This window comes from Limulus polyphemus, unplaced genomic scaffold (genome assembly GCF_000517525.1).
Source record: "Limulus polyphemus unplaced genomic scaffold, Limulus_polyphemus-2.1.2 Scaffold3434, whole genome shotgun sequence".
Taxonomy (NCBI): Eukaryota; Metazoa; Arthropoda; class Merostomata; order Xiphosura; family Limulidae; genus Limulus; species Limulus polyphemus.
This window is the reverse complement of record NW_013669044.1, coordinates 39,163-56,508: the sequence shown is the minus strand read 5'-3', so window position 1 is coordinate 56,508 and position 17,346 is coordinate 39,163. Positions and strand designations below refer to the sequence as shown.

Genomic DNA, 17,346 nt, shown 5'->3' with positions numbered 1-17,346 from the left:
TTTTTTTTTGTATATAGTGTAGGACAGAGGGAATAGTATTATTACAGTAACACTTAGCTTATGAAATGTTTTTTTTTGTATATAGTGTAGGACAGAGTGAATATATTATTACTGTTAAACTTAGCTTATGAAATGTTTTTTTTTGTATATAGTGTAGGACAGGGTGAATATATTATTACTGTAACACTTAGCTCATGTTTTTGTATATAGTGTAGGACAGAGTGGATATATTATTACTGTAACACTTAGCTCATGTCTTTTTGTATATAGTGTAGAACCAGCTAAGTGTTACAGTAATAATATATTCACTCTATGAAATGTTTTGTTTTTGTACACACTGTAGAACAGAGTGAATACATTACTAAAACATTAACTATTAACATATTAAATATTTGTTGTATAATGCAGAATAAGCATATAGCATGTATTACTGAAAATGTTTTGGCTTATTAAATATCATTGTATACTACAGAGTCAATATTATTATTGTAAACACAGGAATGTTGAGAGCCAGTACAGGACCCGGGGCAAGCATCCTTGCTGGGCCCCCTTTCTCTCTCTTTTTTTTTAACATTTTCAAGAATTTATTGAAAAGAAAATCCTAAATTAGGACAGCAATGAGCTCATAAACCAGACAAAATCATAGCAGCAACCGTTTTTACCTCACAGTATAAGCGTAAAAATATTAATAAAGTAACAACAAATCTATATAACAAAGTGAATATATTATTACTGTAAAAGCTTAGTCTATTAAATGTTTTTCTTAATATAAAACTATATTTTGTGCATCAGTTCCTTCGATGGATCGTGAGGATGAAATTCAGGGAGTTGAAAATCAAGAAGTTTTTGTATAGATCTTTAATCACCATTTCAATCATGTTTTTCTGTTTCATTAGGAAAAATAAACTGTGAAGCCTGCAAGAAGAAATGTTCTGGGAATGCTCTTCGTGTTCAGGATAAATATTTTCATGAAGACTGTTTCAAGTGCAAAGGTAAGTTTTAATCATGATTTGAGAAACTGATTAGCCCTTTCTCCCTGACTTACTTTTTACTTTATTTTACTTGCAATTCAGTAAATGAAAATTAAGTAAGCAGTAGAGACAAAACTTTTCTAATTGACCTGCATGCACAAGTTGATAAGAATTGATACATGTAGCTCTTTAAAACAAGTTTCTGTCTTCCAGACATGATAACATACACTGTATTTTGGGTAACATTTGCCTTTTAAACATAATGCTATGTCACTGAGGTGATAAGACATTTCTTATTGTATTCTGTTTATTTCTTCAAGTTTAAACTTTTTTTTTATTGTGCTAAACAACTTACTTTCAGTTTAAAAATTTTCTGGATACTTTTTGAGGCTTTGTTTTTTTGTGATTTTTGCATAGCAGAAGTTTCTTGTACATGGTAGGAGGGCTTTTTTTAGTTGTGAAATATATTTGTCCTTTTATAATAACAGAATATTATTATTTGATATTATTGATAAGATAATAAATTATAATCTAATGAATTGTAAACTAGGTGTTCTTAATAGCAAATATTCACCATAAAGCCCACATTTTCAAATGTTTGAGTAATACAGGACATTTATATGTCTTGCTAACCTTTATTAGCAAAATTCACTTGAGTATGATAACTTTTACATATACTACATATTTTTCTCTTTAAGAGGATCAAATTTGTTATTAGTTTTGAAAGAGAAATAAATATTTTTAAAGCTTGCACACTGCTATAAGAAATTAGATATCTTAGTTTTAAGTAGATAAAAAAGAAGCTTTTTAAGTGAATATGCTGATGGAAAAGTTAGATATTTCTAGTGTTTGAAATTGCTCAAAGAGGATAATTTTAAAGTAGCACACTGCTAAAAGAAATGAAATCTTTCTAGTTGTAAAGTAAGCATAAAAATATCTGATATTCTTAATTAAAGTCACTCTGACAATATTTTTTTATTACATTTTTCTAAAAAAAAAACTGTTTCCATCCTAAAGTGGTTTCATCACAAATATTAGGCTTATTAGTTTTACTTGCTGCTTCTCCAGCTTTTGATGTTTAACACATCCTCTACAAGTCATTGATAAGTTGATGGACTTTAAAATGCAAAAGATCCAGGTTTTCTTTTATTCCCCATGGTAGACAGAATGCAGCTTGTCCATTGTCTGTCTTTGTGCTACCACAACAGTGTTTAACATTGTAATGTTAAACCCAAAACTTGTTAAAAATATGTGTTTTTGATTGTGTTTGGAGTTTATTAATAATATATATCTTTCCTTGTATGATTATATTTTATTTAATTGTATGATATATACAGTCTTTAGCTTTGTCTACAGTTCCACTGAGCAGATAATTGTGTTTTTTGTGGAGTTATTTTTTGATGAGCCTAACCGTATATACGTTGTACTTTTAAAGCAAATCTTAACATGTATAAGGTAAAAATTAAAGGTGAAGATTTAAGTATTCTGTAAATTATTGTCATTAGCAGTAAGAACTTGCACCTAATCATTTCTACATAGTTGAGAGACAAGTAGCACTTTGTGTTAATATTGATTAAAAAGTTTGAGAAAAACGACCTTTAAACTCCAGATAATTATAAAAAAAAACTTTATTTGAACCTATCTGGAGGTTTTCTCGAACCTTTTAATCAAAATGTGTAAATCCCCCCATTGTGCACTACACATTTTGAAAGACACTTTGTATTAAGTCAATAGCAATAACTTGCACATAACTATTTCTACATAGTAGAGAGACAAGGAGCACTTTGTGTAGAGCTATTGTCACTGGCACTTATCAATTTGTATACAGTAGAGTGACAAAAAGCACTTTGTATTAAGTCATTGTTACTAAGAATAAGAAGTGTTACCTAGGTAAATGTAGAGGAAGACAGACCTGGTGGGATGATTGAAAATCTTGCACCTGGCCAGTCATAATTCCAGGCTGGGCTGTTGGAGTAAAAGTTTTATGAAAAATGCTGAATGTAAGGATGTTATGATCTTAAAATATTTGAAGAAATCAAATGAAGGAAAACTACATGTAGAGTTTAAACTCTACAACATCTGTGAGCTCTCTTACTTAGTAGATGTTGAAAAACAACATGCACCTGTCTTGTTAAAATCCTTTCCTGGCCGGCAGAGGGACATTATGTCGCTACTGTATGGTGTATTTTCATGCTTAAAATGCTTAGCCTAATTGCATGAAATTTGATAAACTATTTCTATGTGATATGTAGTTTGCGCTTGGAAAACAATTGTGTAATTTAGTTTAGTATTTGTGTAATATTTTAGGTTGTTTGAGTGAAACAGAAGGTATACATGGGTGGGAAGTGTAAGCTTCTTCACTCTTCAGAGGTAAATGGGAGATATGCAATATCTGTAAGGATATTTATAGGTAAATGGGAGATATACCATATCTGTAAGGATATTTATAGGTAAATGGAATATATACAATATCTGTAAGGATATTTATAGGTAAATGGAATATATACAATATCTGTAAGGATATTTATAGGTAAATGGAATATATACATATCTGTAAGGATATTTATAGGTAAATGGAATATATACAATATCTGTAAGGATATTTATAGGTAAATGGAAGATATACTGTTGTGTATCTGCTTGTTTGTTAATTTCTGGTATAAATTCTTTCTGAGGAACTTCAGCGATACAGGTCCTTTTTTAATTAAAACTAGTTTACTCTTTCTCGATACAACTTTGTAATACTCAGAATTTCCACAGTCACTTTAAACTTAACAAACTTTATAACACACACTATAAATCACAGTGATTCACACACTTTACTTACAGTGCCTACTGTTTGCTTGACTCAATTATCTCTATCTGCAATCTATCTGCATATCTATCTATTGCTGGCTTCATTTGCCAGGCTTATATACTAAAAAAAGAGGGTGCCTGGCAAACACTCGGACATTTGCGAAGTTCATCGAATACTCATGATCCTTCTAGAAACTCTAGCACGCATGCTCCCAGCATCGAATGACTTCCACTGTCATAACAATACAATATCTGTATTGTAAGGATACTTATAGGTAAATGGAAGATATACAATATCTGTATTGTAAGGATACTTATAGGTAAATGGAAGATATACAATATCTGTATTGTAAGGATACTTATAGGTAAATGGAAGATATACAATATCTGTATTGTAAGGATATTTATAGGTAAATGGAAGAGATACAATATCTGTATTGTAAGGATATTTAGAGATAAATGGAAGATATACAATATCTGTATTGTAAGGATATTTAGAGGTAAATGGAAGAGATACAATATCTGTATTGTAAAGATATTTAGAGGTAAATGGAAGAGATACAATATCTGTATTGTAAGGATATTTAGAGGTAAATGGAAGAGATACAATATCTGTATTGTAAGGATATTTAGAGGTAAATGGAAGAGATACAATATCTGTAAGGATATTCAAAAGTAAATGGAAGATATACAATATCTGTATTGTAAAGATATTTATAGGTAAATGGAAGGTTTACAATATCTATATTGTAAGGATATTTATAGGTAAATGGAAGATGTACAATATCTGTAAGGATATTCATAAGTAAATGGAAGATATACAATATCTGTATTGTAAAGATATTTATAGGTAAATGGAAGGTTTACAATATCTGTATTGTTAGGATATTTCTAGGTAAATGGAAGATGTACAATATCTGTAAGGATATTTATAAGTAAATAGAAGATATACAGGTATCTATATTGTAAGACTATTCAGAGGTGAATAGAAGATTATGAAGAGAAGATCAGTGAAATGGAGATAAACTTTTAAACATGTGACGATATAAAGTAACTGTATATGATATGTAACTATGCAGCAAATAGTACACTGAGAGTTTTGAGAACTGGATTAGTTTTTAGAGAAAAATAATTGGAGCCACATAGTTCAACAGGTGTTTATAAGTAACATCATGTAATGAATTGTTCAATACAAGAAATCCTACAAGGGAGAACAAAGGAATGTGAGGCAGATTGAAGAAATGGATAGGGTAATCATGTATGTATATGAAGACTACTGGGAAATAATGATTTTAAAATGAATATTATAGGTGTAGATTTAAGTGCTGAATCATTTCCTTCATCAGAATTTCAAAACTAATAAGTGATCACTAACATGTACAATGACCAAAACTGTTGAACTTAAAAAAATATATATATATATTTTAAAATTTTACCTGAAAGTATTACAAAATATATGTTGTGTTTCAGAGATATTTCCTCCGTCTCTGTGTATTAGTGAAGGATAACATTGTGCTTTGATAACAGATGAACTTGCTGTATTTCTGTAGTGTATGTTCCTGCTACAGTAAATTGTGTCACAGATGGTATAAGCTTACCTCACTATAGGTCAGCAGTTTTATGTACGTGTCATCCCAAAAGGTTTACATCTACTGACAAACAATTGTGTTGTTTCTTTGAGTGTTACTTTGCTGCTCTCTCATCTTAGACACAGAAAAAGAGCTACTTTTCAGTAAAGCTGTGGATTTTAGGGGTCCAATCACAGTAGTTGCAGGGGTTGCCCACAAAGTATGGTGGTTATACTTTATTCTTGATGTAGAGAAATGTTAACAAACTTAAATGTTTGTAAACATTGATGCACATAACTATGTTTAAATTGATTTGTTTTTAAAAAAAAATTGGCTTTGTTTGAATTACAGTTTGATTTATGAAAATGAATATTTTGTTCAAGAATGTCAATGATTCTACTGAATACAGAACTAAAATATGGTTTAAATTCTGCAAAATTACTAACAATAAGAATTCTGGTTTAAGTATTTTTTTTTACTTTTTTTTTTAAAGTTGAAAGTTCAGTTGTTGTATGTTAATAGTAATTTCTGTGTATTTATACACTTGAAATGTACAGTGATATATTTTGTGTGTAGTGGTAATTATTTCCTATGGTTGTAGTATCAGTGTGTCTTTTCAACATTTAATGGCGATCGCTTCATTTTGGGTGTGATATCAATTTCTTTTCAACACTTAATGGTAATTGTTATTGGTTATGGTGTCAGTCTGTCTTTTGGATGTTTATGGTACTTGTTTTTAATAGGTTGTGATGTCACTGTCTCTTTCAAACTGTAGTGGTAATTGTTTCCTGTGTGTTATGTCAGTATGTCTTGTACATTCACTAACACCTTATGTGTAATGTTTAAAGTAATTACTGTTGGTAGATTTACCATAAAGTCATACTTTGTGATTATTTCTTGTCTTCATTACAGCATGTTTTAAGACAGCTCAGTGCTTCATTAACTTCATTGGCTTGGTTCACATGTATGAAGTTCATGATTGTTTGGTTAATTTACAAGTTATAACAAAGCACTGAGTACGTACCAAATGTTAGTATTGTTGTTAAAGGATGTTAAACTACTTTCTTGGGTGTTTCTCATGATTCTCTACTTCATAACAATAGTGTGTTCTACATCACTGGCTTCGGGTGGTTTTTTTGTGAAAGATGACACCTACTACTGTACTAAAGACTATCACAAGAACTTTGGGACTAAATGTGCAGCATGTGGGGACTATGTTGAAGGAGAGGTAGTTTCAGCACTTGGGAACACTTATCATCAGAACTGTTTCATCTGTGGTAGATGCAGGTAGGTTCTGATCCCACTGTTTGATGCTTTTCGGGTGATGTTATCTTATGTTAAGTTATACGTAGTTCAACTCTGCATATATTAGGTTATTTGAACAGAGTCAAATGTTTTTTATCAGCTTCACAGTGGAGGTATTTGTTCAGCCAGAAAGTCTAGCTAACTTAACACAAACATGCCACATGTATTTGATTTGATGTTATAATGTGTTGTATTGCTATGTTTAGTTACTGTGTGCACCTATGTCATAAAGAGAGATTAATGATGTTCATGCTGTTAAAAGTAAAACAGTGAGATGGTACATTACTGAATGTAGAGAATTTCCTAAGCCTAACTACCTGATTATGTATTTAGAAGGAAGTAAATCTATAGAAAAGACTTTAGAATATCATACACTTAATATTATTATTTAACTTTGCATAAGCTACTAAGATGGCAACAGTTATGGAAAAGTATGTCCTAAGATAGTATTTAAAGTAGATCATATCTGTTTTACAACAGTAAGTTTGGTTTAACTGAGCAAGAAAATTGGAATTATTTGACATAAGATGGATCATTACAAAGTAATTATAAAAATTACATAAAAATAGCCAAAAGCTTGAGAGCTTATCATAGCAGCTGTAATTATATGAACAGAAATTACTTAGAAAATGTTAAAGATTTAGAGTATGGAATCAAAAAGACAAAAAAAATGGAATCTTGGCTTTTTTATCATGAAATAATTTAAGTTTTTTGTTTTTTTCTGTATGCACTATTTGCCAGAAAATTGCTGTGATATATTGATAATGAACTTTCTTAAAATAATACATTGGAAGGAAGTATGACTAGATTAAAAGAATACACTGGAAGGAAGTATGACTAGATTAAAAGAATACACTGGAAGGAAGTATGACTAGATTAAAAGAATACACTGGAAGGAAGTATGACTAGATTAAAAGAATACACTGGAAGGAAGTATGACTAGATTAAAAGAATACATTGGAAGGAAGTAGGACTAGATTAAAAGAATACATTGGAAGGAAGTAGGACTAGATTAAAAGAATACACTGGAAGGAAGTATGACTAGATTAAAAGAATACATTGGAAGGAAGTAGGACTAGATAAATGAGTGGCTTACATTTAAGATCAAAGTCATCAGTTGTTTTCAGCTGTGTTACGTTAATGTTGTTCTTACTGAGCTAAATATTGTTCATTTTATGATGAATGATAGAAATAAAGTTTTTGGTAGTATATAAAGTAAAGTGTAAATGTGTCGTAATTTTACATGTTCACTGCCACAAGTTAAAAATGTTTGTTTAAACAAAGTGTTTTCCTATAGTTTTTATATAAAATTAAAATTATTTGTTTTGGAATAAATACTTTTATATATCATATATTCTATACTTTAGAAGATTCAGTAATGAGTTTGTGATTTTTTCTATCCATATTCAACTGGAAAGGTTTGGGACGATACAGTGATGAAGTTGTCCATCCGTCTCTAGTAATCTTCTTTTTGCACAATAAATAGAGCTCTAAACAACAGGTTTTAGTTAAATTTCACAACTCTTTTTCCCATAGGGATGGAGATGAACATTATTTATTTTGGAGTTAAAAAGTCATAGGTCAAGATCACCATTTCAAAAAATATAAATTTCTGTGCAAAACGAAACTACTAAATACACACACACACACACACACACACACACACCAAAACAACAACAACTAAGCTGTGGGTTGGGGAGATTATCTGTTCTACTGGTGGTTATTGTTTTTTACAATTACCCTTAAAGAACAAAAGTTTGCTTAATTTGTCATTCAAACAGAAATGCTCAACAGAAACACTGATCATTCATGTTTCTGTTTTTGTGAAAATATACTGAGATGCAGCAGATTATTTATGGCAAATAATTTGTGAAAAAAAACGTTTTCTAAAATGTATTCTGTGAAAATATAGGAAATCAGTTATGTCTGCAAGTAAGAAATTATAACTTATACATGATAAAATGAAACATGTTCTTCAGTGTGTTTTGTTTGCTGCTTTGTCCAGACAACCATTCCCGACTGGTGAAAAGGTCACTTTCACAGGAAAGGAGTACTTGTGTACTAAGTGTCTGCAGATTCCAGAAGTGATGACACAAGCTCATGATGATGGTATTCAAGAAGAGCAACAAGAAGAAGGCATAGAATCATCTGTTGAAAGTGGCCAAAGTGAGTAATGATAAAGGAACATGTGTTTAAAACTTGTATTTATATCAATAACCAAATATTAAGTTTGTCTAATATCTCTAATATATTGTAGCATCTTCTTATAATTTAAGGAACTTTACATGTATATTTAGGATTTTTCCTATTGTAGGTGGATAAAGTGGCATGTCCACTGTAGTCTTGTCTTTGATTGAAAGGTAGACATCTGTACATCATTTTATTTGTAATCAGTTTGTGTGACTGGTTTGGTCTGTATGATATAGTCTTGTCTTTGATTGAAAAAAATATTCAGTTTTTCTATAAACATATTTGTTAGACTTTCAAGTTTAGAGTACTCGTATACTTCATACACATAGTGGAGATTTAAATTCAAAACTGCATGTCCTTAACTGTAACCTGTAAGTCGTCTGGAACAGTCCTGCTGTAGAACTTACTGTTATTGTAATGGTCTGAATGTGAGTCTAAAGAAGGCAAAATGTCAACTGAAGTTTAGTGTGTTTGATTTCATTACATTTGAATAAAATTTGATTTTATGGTTCTAGTGTTATATTCACTCACACTACATTTTAACAGAGAAGTTTCTGAAACTTTTCCAGTTATTTTCCTGGAAGTTCCTGAAAAATCTTTCATTTGGAAGTGTAGGAACCCTGGATTGTTTTATTTGGCTGTTAGGTTTTAATCTTAATCAGGTGACCAGTTTCTGTCACAGTTTCTGGGTGTGGTTTTTGTTTTGTATGTGGAAGTTGAAAGGCAGTGAGAGATTTACAGTATAGCAGTTTAAAGTATTATGAACAGCAGTGTTATCAGTACTTCTTACAACTCATTAATTACAATTTCCTGCTTGAGGTTTTCTCACAATGTTGTATGTAAATGTTTTTAAGAGAATTGAAAAGTTTCTGTCATCATTAATTATAATATTATGATGTGTTTGAAATCAACATCTTATTAACAAACATACTGTCTAAACTATCCACGTAATAAAAATGATATTTTAAAGTTTATTCTAGGCATCTATTCAGAGTATCATTTCAATATGCAGTATATGACTAATGTTAAGTAACACAAGCCCATAGACAAAGATTGAAGTTTCAAGGTATATCAAGTCTTGATAGCCTAGCTAGGATGGACTTTGATCATAAGAAATATTTTCCATTGAACTCACGGACTTGGAGGAATGTAGTATCTTGTCTAAGTTTGTTTATAGACCAATTTTTTACCCCCTTCCTGGCCAAAAAGGTTTGGGGAGCATTGTAGGAATGACATTGTCTCTTCATCTATATACATCTAATAGCAAATCCTTGGGCCTGAGGCTCACATTTACAGGGCCACTATAGTACAAATTTAATGCTTGAACTACCATTTTGAACTTTTTCAAGTTTAATGATCATTACTGCTATAATGCAAGTTTAATTTCTTTAACTAAGTTATGAATGATAACTAGTAGGCCTGCTTATTTATGTGCTCTAATGTAAATTCATGTCCCATTTGAGAAATCCCCCTAGAAGTTTTTATAGAAAATACCTGGCTTCCCTAAGGGATTGGATGAAAAGCTTTACCCTCGTGCAAACATCGGGGCCGAGACAATTTGTTTGGAACCATTAAAAAGTTGACGAGTCGAGCAATTTAGGAGAAGGGTTTTTTGGGAAAAGAGGTGTGGTGAAAAATTATACCTCTGTGCAAACTTCAAGACAGAGATGGTTCTTTTGGTACCAATTAGAAGTTGGTGTAACTGACACTGAATCTTATTATATATCTGTATACATTTACTTTCTGAGTCTAAACATCAGAGTCTAAACAAAATTCACAGATGGTTTCCTTTAGGGATATGAAAGAACCCTATTGATGTTGGGTTTAAAAAGTCAGAAAAGTTGAGATTTGGTTTCTGTGCAAAATAAAACGTAATTATGTAACACACACACACATACAGACATCATATTTATCAACACACCCAAAAAAAATATATATAATCCTGGGAGATCAGTAGTTGTACTGGTGACTACTTTGATTATTTTATGGTGCAGTAAAGTTTTTAGTATATTTCAGCTTTTCAACCAAATCTGGTGTGTTTTTTTTTCATTTTGTAAGCTGTAATATGTAGTGGTTAGATTACAACATATGATGTAATTAACATGAGTTGTAGAGAAACACAGGGAAGATACCATGATTAATAGTATCCTAATCATGTGTAGTTTTAAAACTGGACTTATGTGTTAGGTATCTCAAAACCCTTTTTGGTAATTATGCAGTGAGGTTTTGTTTAGAAAAATGACTGGAAAATTAATGATCATTAAACATTTGCATAGTTTTATTTGTTCATAAGTGTTGTTGTGAATGTGATAGTGTGAAGTGTTGTTAGTTTAAAATTACTGATATAGTCTTGGATCTTAAGAGACTGCTCCTGCTTGTTTCTAGAATTGAATGACATTTTGGTTTCTCTATGGACGTTGTTTTTGTTTTTTTTAATACCTGAAGAAGGCCTTAGTACAGAAACAAATGTTGGCCCAGTCTAGAAAAAGACGGGTGCAGACCATTAACTCCCAAGCTCTACCATGTCTACACTGCCTAAAATACTTTTGAAACAACATTTATAATTATTGTTGTGAATGTGTTGAACATGTGCTATATTGTTACTAAAATCCCTGCTCACATTGTGATGTTTAAACAGACCCTTTTATTTTTCAATTAATAAATATTTATTGCAGTAACAAACCCAAAATAATCTTGCAAATGGTTTTCTTCTGACTTTAGTTTTTGGCTTTGTTTATAAATGTGCAGAGTTTAAAAAGTTGTGCAAATGTTTTATTTTTGTATGGCACTTCAGGTACTTGTAGCAAACTTATTTTGTAGCTACGTGTGATATAAGTTGTTTGATTCATTCTTAATTGAAAACTTGTAGGATTTATATTCACTTTATAATATCTCTGTGTCAGATTGAATATAAAGTAACCTTCAGAGCTGCACTAAGAATGTGTCAAAAATGTTCCTTTTTAACTGATTATCTTGTTTAATTACAGCTTGTGCAGGATGTGACCAGGAACTAAAAGAAGGGCAAGCCCTTATTGCTTTGGAGAAACCCTGGCATGTTTGGTGTTTCAAGTGTACTACTTGTGGTACTGTTTTACATGGAGAATACATGGGAAAGTAAGTGCATGACATCAAAAGAAGAAACCCCCATTAAAGTGGCCTTGAAAGAGATTGGAAATTTGGGCAATTTTTTGAAATCAAAAGTTTATAATATTCTGAATTAATAAAACAAAAAATTAACCTATTGTTCCAGAAAACATTTAATTTAAATCTGATATCTTGTCTTGAAAACTTTGTCAGGAACTTGAAAAAAACATCACTTGTGCTTCCTGATGAAGCTGATATGATGAAATATTTGACACTAATAAAATAGCTTCTGGGGGGATGGTGTTATAGGTCATTGTAATGTCTTATTTATTATGATTATTATGCTTTAGTTTGCTCTGCAAAACTTAAAGGATTATTGGATATTTTGAATTTCAGCACAGTTTCAAGACCTATTACTTTAGTATAGCTTTGCTTTATGAAAGTTAAAAAGGCATATTATTTAAAAAATCAACTTAAAAATAATATATTGGACTGTACACTAGCTTATATACATTCATAACTTGTATGTTTATGTATCCCTCTACCCTCCTGTGCATTATCTTTTTCGGCATTATACCAAGTTACACCACGTATAAACACATCAAAGAAAATAGTCAATAAATTAGGATCTTGAAGGTAGATCAAACAAGTGAAAGTTTGGTTTTGCTAACATTCAAGTTTGTTTCAATAAGAGAACATTAATTGTTAGCTTTCTGATGTTACTCATTAAATGTGAACATATTTTTTAAACTTATGTTACAGAGATGGCTTGCCGTATTGTGAAAAACACTATCAGAAGCTTTTTGGTGTCAAGTGCATGCAGTGTGATTTTTATGTCACAGGGAAAGTATTACAGGTGAGCATAATTGCTTGTATATATGTTATTTATAAGGAATGCTTTTTAAGTGCAGTCCACAGGTGCTCTGCACAAGAATGGTGTTGTAGCTGTTGCAAGGTGCTTTCCATAAGGTTGGTGTTGTTGCATGTTGTAGTAAGGTGCTCCCCACGAGGTTAGTATAAGTTAGCATATTGTTGCAAGGTGTTTTTGAATAAGGTTGCTGTTATAGCACATTGTTGCAAAATGATTTCTACAAGGTTAGTATAAGTTAGCACATTGTTGCAAGGTGCTTTCCGTATACTTGCTGTTATAGCACATTGCTATTATTGTAGCAGGTTGTCACAAGGTGCCCTACATAAGGGAAATAGTGAATAGCACCTGCAACAACAACATAACTTGTATTATCTACCCTAACATTTGGAATAATGTGCTAGCTAGTATTATATTGAGGACCACACTTACAACAACATGCTACATCACCAACTTTGTGGATAGAACCATGCAACAACAAGTTATGTCATCAATCTTGTAGACAGCATTTACAACAACACCAACCTTATGGAGAACACTCTGCCAAAGCTACAGATCACCTTGCAACATCATTCTAATGCTAACCTTGTAAAAAGTATATTGCAACAACATGCTACAACAAATTAATACAAGTTAACATGTTGTTGTGTTATACGTAGGGTAAATGTTAAAAGTTAACACATTGCTCTGTGTGTTATTCACAAGGGAGGTGTTACAGTGCATGTTATTTTATTTATTTTAATCTGCAGAAAGACAATTATACTATAGTATCTGAATTGTTAAAATGATCATTTGTAAATCCTTCTGTTAGTTCTCATTTTTTTTTCATGTCTGCCTTTATGTTGTTTGCATTTTTTATCAAATACAAAAGCCATTAGTCTCTTCCTTAACGTTTCTTTCAGTTTTTAGTCTTCTTATGTGTTTTATTTTATTTCGCTATTCTACTTCATGTGTTGGAAGTATAACTTTTATAACTTACTTTTTGGCCTCGTGACTGGGAAAATATCTTTCTTATAATAAGTCAGAGAATTTTGCAGGTTTTAGTTAAATCTTCTGAATGACATGTTGCATAAATATTTTTGTCTTAACCCTTTCATGTCAGGTAGGTCAAAGTGTGCATGTCACAACCTTTTATAGAGTTACATTCAATATTTAATTAAACTAAGTTATTATCAATGTATACAAATAAACTTGACATCAAAACATAGTTAATAGATCAAGTTTTAAATTCTTAATTTTTTAAGGAAAAATTAAAAAAATCTTAGTATGAGAATTGTGGGGGAGTCACTCTCAGTTCAGACTGTCAGTAATCTTATTCGTAGTGAGATGGAGACATATATTCAGATTTTTTGGTGGCCCTCTGAGGGGGCTCTGAGGCTGCATTTGAAGGTGACTTTATATTCCCTTTTTCCTGTGCCTTCTTTTAGTCTGTTAGATTTTCAGTCCCCATGTGGGTCAGTCATAAGTTTATGGACTCGTAGCATCAGGGTTCGATTCCATAGGGTGTATGTGGCAGATGGCCTGCAGTTGCTCTGCTCTGACAAAACAACTCACTTTACCACAGTCATTAAATGACCCATGAAAAACGAAAAGGAGGCCACTTTGGGATAAGCTGCCTTTGATTTGTTTTTCTTCTGCTGGTTCTTCAAATGTGTGATGTTTTCAGCGTTTTCTGCAACTTACTTGATGACTGAAAGGTCTGGAAGCAAATTTTTATTTATTTTTCTCCATACACAGAAATTGTGGTCCATGTTGGAAGGTTTACTTCTTAGTTACGTGAAGGGACAGTTAGGCCTTATCCAACACATTGTCGGAACTTTGTGATTTCGCCTACCACCACTAGGTAGAGGCATTTTTCCGATTCTCAAATAATATCTGCTCCTTGAATTTTGGGTTCTATGGCAGAGTTTATATATCATCTATATAGGTCTAAGTCCCCTGATGGGACAGAGTAAGTCTACGAACTTATAATTCATCTTCAACATTTTGTTTCCTTTCACTTCACTTTGTTAGAAGACTTTCAGGATCACCAGTTTCATTGAGGACGAGCTGGATCCATTGTTGGTTCAATTTTTGGCTTCTGCATTCTTCCCGGTGGATGTTGGAGTCTTTAATTTCATCATCTCGTACAGGGGGGTCATAGTTCTACCCCTTTGCGTGATTCCCGATCCCCAACATTAGCTCCTCGGTGCATTGATACTCAGAATAGATTAGTTGGACCATCAGCAGCATTAGTAATTATTGTATACCTTCAGGAGCTGTGAGGGTTTGGTTTCAAGAATATCTGGGCATGTAGTAATCTTAACCATCGGTCCAGAAGCTCTGCATGTCCTTGGGTCACAATTGGTCATTCAGTTCACATCTTTCCCACTATTATCCACTCAACCTGTAGAGTTTCCGTCTCTCGCAGTTCATCTGGATTTGGAACTTAATTCTAAGGTTATCTGGTTGGTCTAGGAGTAGTGAGAGAGTTGGACTAGTTCTTTAGAGTTTTTAATCCTGTTAATTGTTGGGCCAATGAAGACAGGTAATTGGTGTCCAGTCATCGATCTTCCTTGTCTGTATCAATGCCTAGATTCTCCAAGGTTTACAAGTTAATCATTCCTCAATCTGTGTTGATTTTTTTCACTGGGATTGTATATTTCCAACTTGATTGCAGTTGGCTCCTATGTGCACTTTGCCTTAGCAGTGGAGTTCCACCACTATTGGTGTTTCTGGTGCACAAGGGTCAGGTACTGCACCTCTGGGTTTTTTTCCTTCGGTCTCACATAATTTTCACATGGGTTCTGCTGTGTCGTACGAGGTTTCTTGTTCCCACCATTGCATTGTACTGTGCACACATCATTCCATGGATGACTGGTTACTGCTGTCAACATATTGTGAATTGTTAGACCATCACATCCTGATTTTAATTTCAAATACAACCCAGGCAGGCTTCTCTTTTGGGACCACGACACCTATTCTTGCTCAAGTTCAATTTGTCATCAGTCTGTTTTTTTTTATTTTTCATCTCATCTCTCAGGTGGGCTCAGCTGTCTCCCATCCTGCTCAATGTTATAGAATAGGATGCTACACTATTATTCACCTTTCCTTCTCCCACTGCATGGATGGTTCTTCTGGGAACATGAGCATCACTGAAATCCTTTGTGCCTTTGGGACAAGAACTCAAGCTATCTTTTTATTGGTCTTTAAATGACCAGTGATTGTACACATCTATTTCCTGGTTTTCTCAGTTTCCTTAGTATTTTGGACCTCCTTTCTCGGAACTAGTCTTATCACCCCTGTTCCACAGGTGATGCCTGTGGTAGTAGGCCCATTGTCTCAATCCAAACAGATTCTTGCAACAGAATAAATGTTGCATTGCGAGGTTCAGTCGGATTGCCTTTCATTTTCCAACTCTAATTGGTAGGTTGGCCTCTCACTGGATCATCCAACTACTGCCAATCTGGTCTCCAGTACATCCTCTTTGGGCCTTAACAATAGATGCTTTCCATCTGAACAGGATGAGATTACCACTCTCAACCTTCTCTCCACTTCATATGTTACCCAGGGTATGAAATATAATTTGTTCCAACCCATTGTCAGATCCTGTTGATTGCACCAGTCTAGCAGCTACACCCAGGGTTTCTGTTTCCACAGTCCCTCCTGATGTGTCCAACTCTTCCACTTCTTTTTAAGCTCTCTCTCTTTGGAGGCAGCCATGATCAGATATGGTAAACCTGGGCTATCCAGAAGCTCAAGCTTCTAGCATACAGGTTATGCTGTCTTTCAGATGGCATTAGGGCTTAATTTCTAAGGTTGACATGTATCTGGCCTGGTTTCTGCTTAGTCCAAAAGTCACTTTTCTCAAAGGTAATGGCATGCATATTGGCAATGTTGTATTGAGAGGAGGTTAAACCCTTTTCAATCAGTGGTGTCAACCATAACTCATTTTTTGACTTGGCTCTTTGACAGAGATTTTTTGCATCTTCCAGAGTTGGCATTCTTTACAGTATCCTTATCAACTACCATTCGATTATTGCAGCTACATATTTTTGAGTCCCCAGTACTCTCCAGATCCCTCACATTGTTTTGGGTAATTAGTCCCAAATGACCATTCCAATTACCTAACGGGTAGATTCAGGTTGTGTTCTTTCTCTACACCTGTTTGTGACCTGACTCTTATATGCTATGTATCCCCTTTACCTGCAAGTTTATTTTTCATGGCTGCTGACCTATGGACATCACTGGTTGGGTGATTTGTGTGCTTCTCTACAGACCACTCTCTCATTCTCTCTACATCCTCAGACCAATTCTTCTTACCCAACACTCTGTCAGACAGGAATGAGGTTCAATTCTTGTCTCTTTATGCCCAATCAGATTTCGATCTTGGTCATGTTCAGTGAGGGCCTTAAAGGTTTTGTTGTCTCCACTTATACCTTTAGAGGTACTAAACAATACTTTAATCTGGGCTCTCTTTGAACACGAGGTATCTTCTGTGAGTCACATCTAATCAAATTTCTCTTTTCTATGCCCTTAGCAGCCTGGTCAAATTGCCCACTGGACGTCACTGTGAGGACTAGTT

The 17,346-nt window shown here is 33.1% G+C and overlaps 1 protein-coding gene across 1 annotated transcript in view; it reads left to right on the top strand.

Annotated features, from left to right (window-relative positions):
* LOC106469342 (actin-binding LIM protein 1-like) overlaps positions 1-17,346 on the top strand; it is a 79,767-nt gene that overhangs the window by 30,620 nt on the left and 31,801 nt on the right. Inside the window, exons 2-6 of the mRNA XM_022397840.1 lie at positions 897-992; positions 6,439-6,622; positions 8,646-8,806; positions 11,818-11,944; positions 12,677-12,770. Coding sequence (XP_022253548.1) covers positions 897-992; positions 6,439-6,622; positions 8,646-8,806; positions 11,818-11,944; positions 12,677-12,770 — 662 coding nt within the window. The remainder of the gene's footprint in view (positions 1-896; positions 993-6,438; positions 6,623-8,645; positions 8,807-11,817; positions 11,945-12,676; positions 12,771-17,346) is intronic.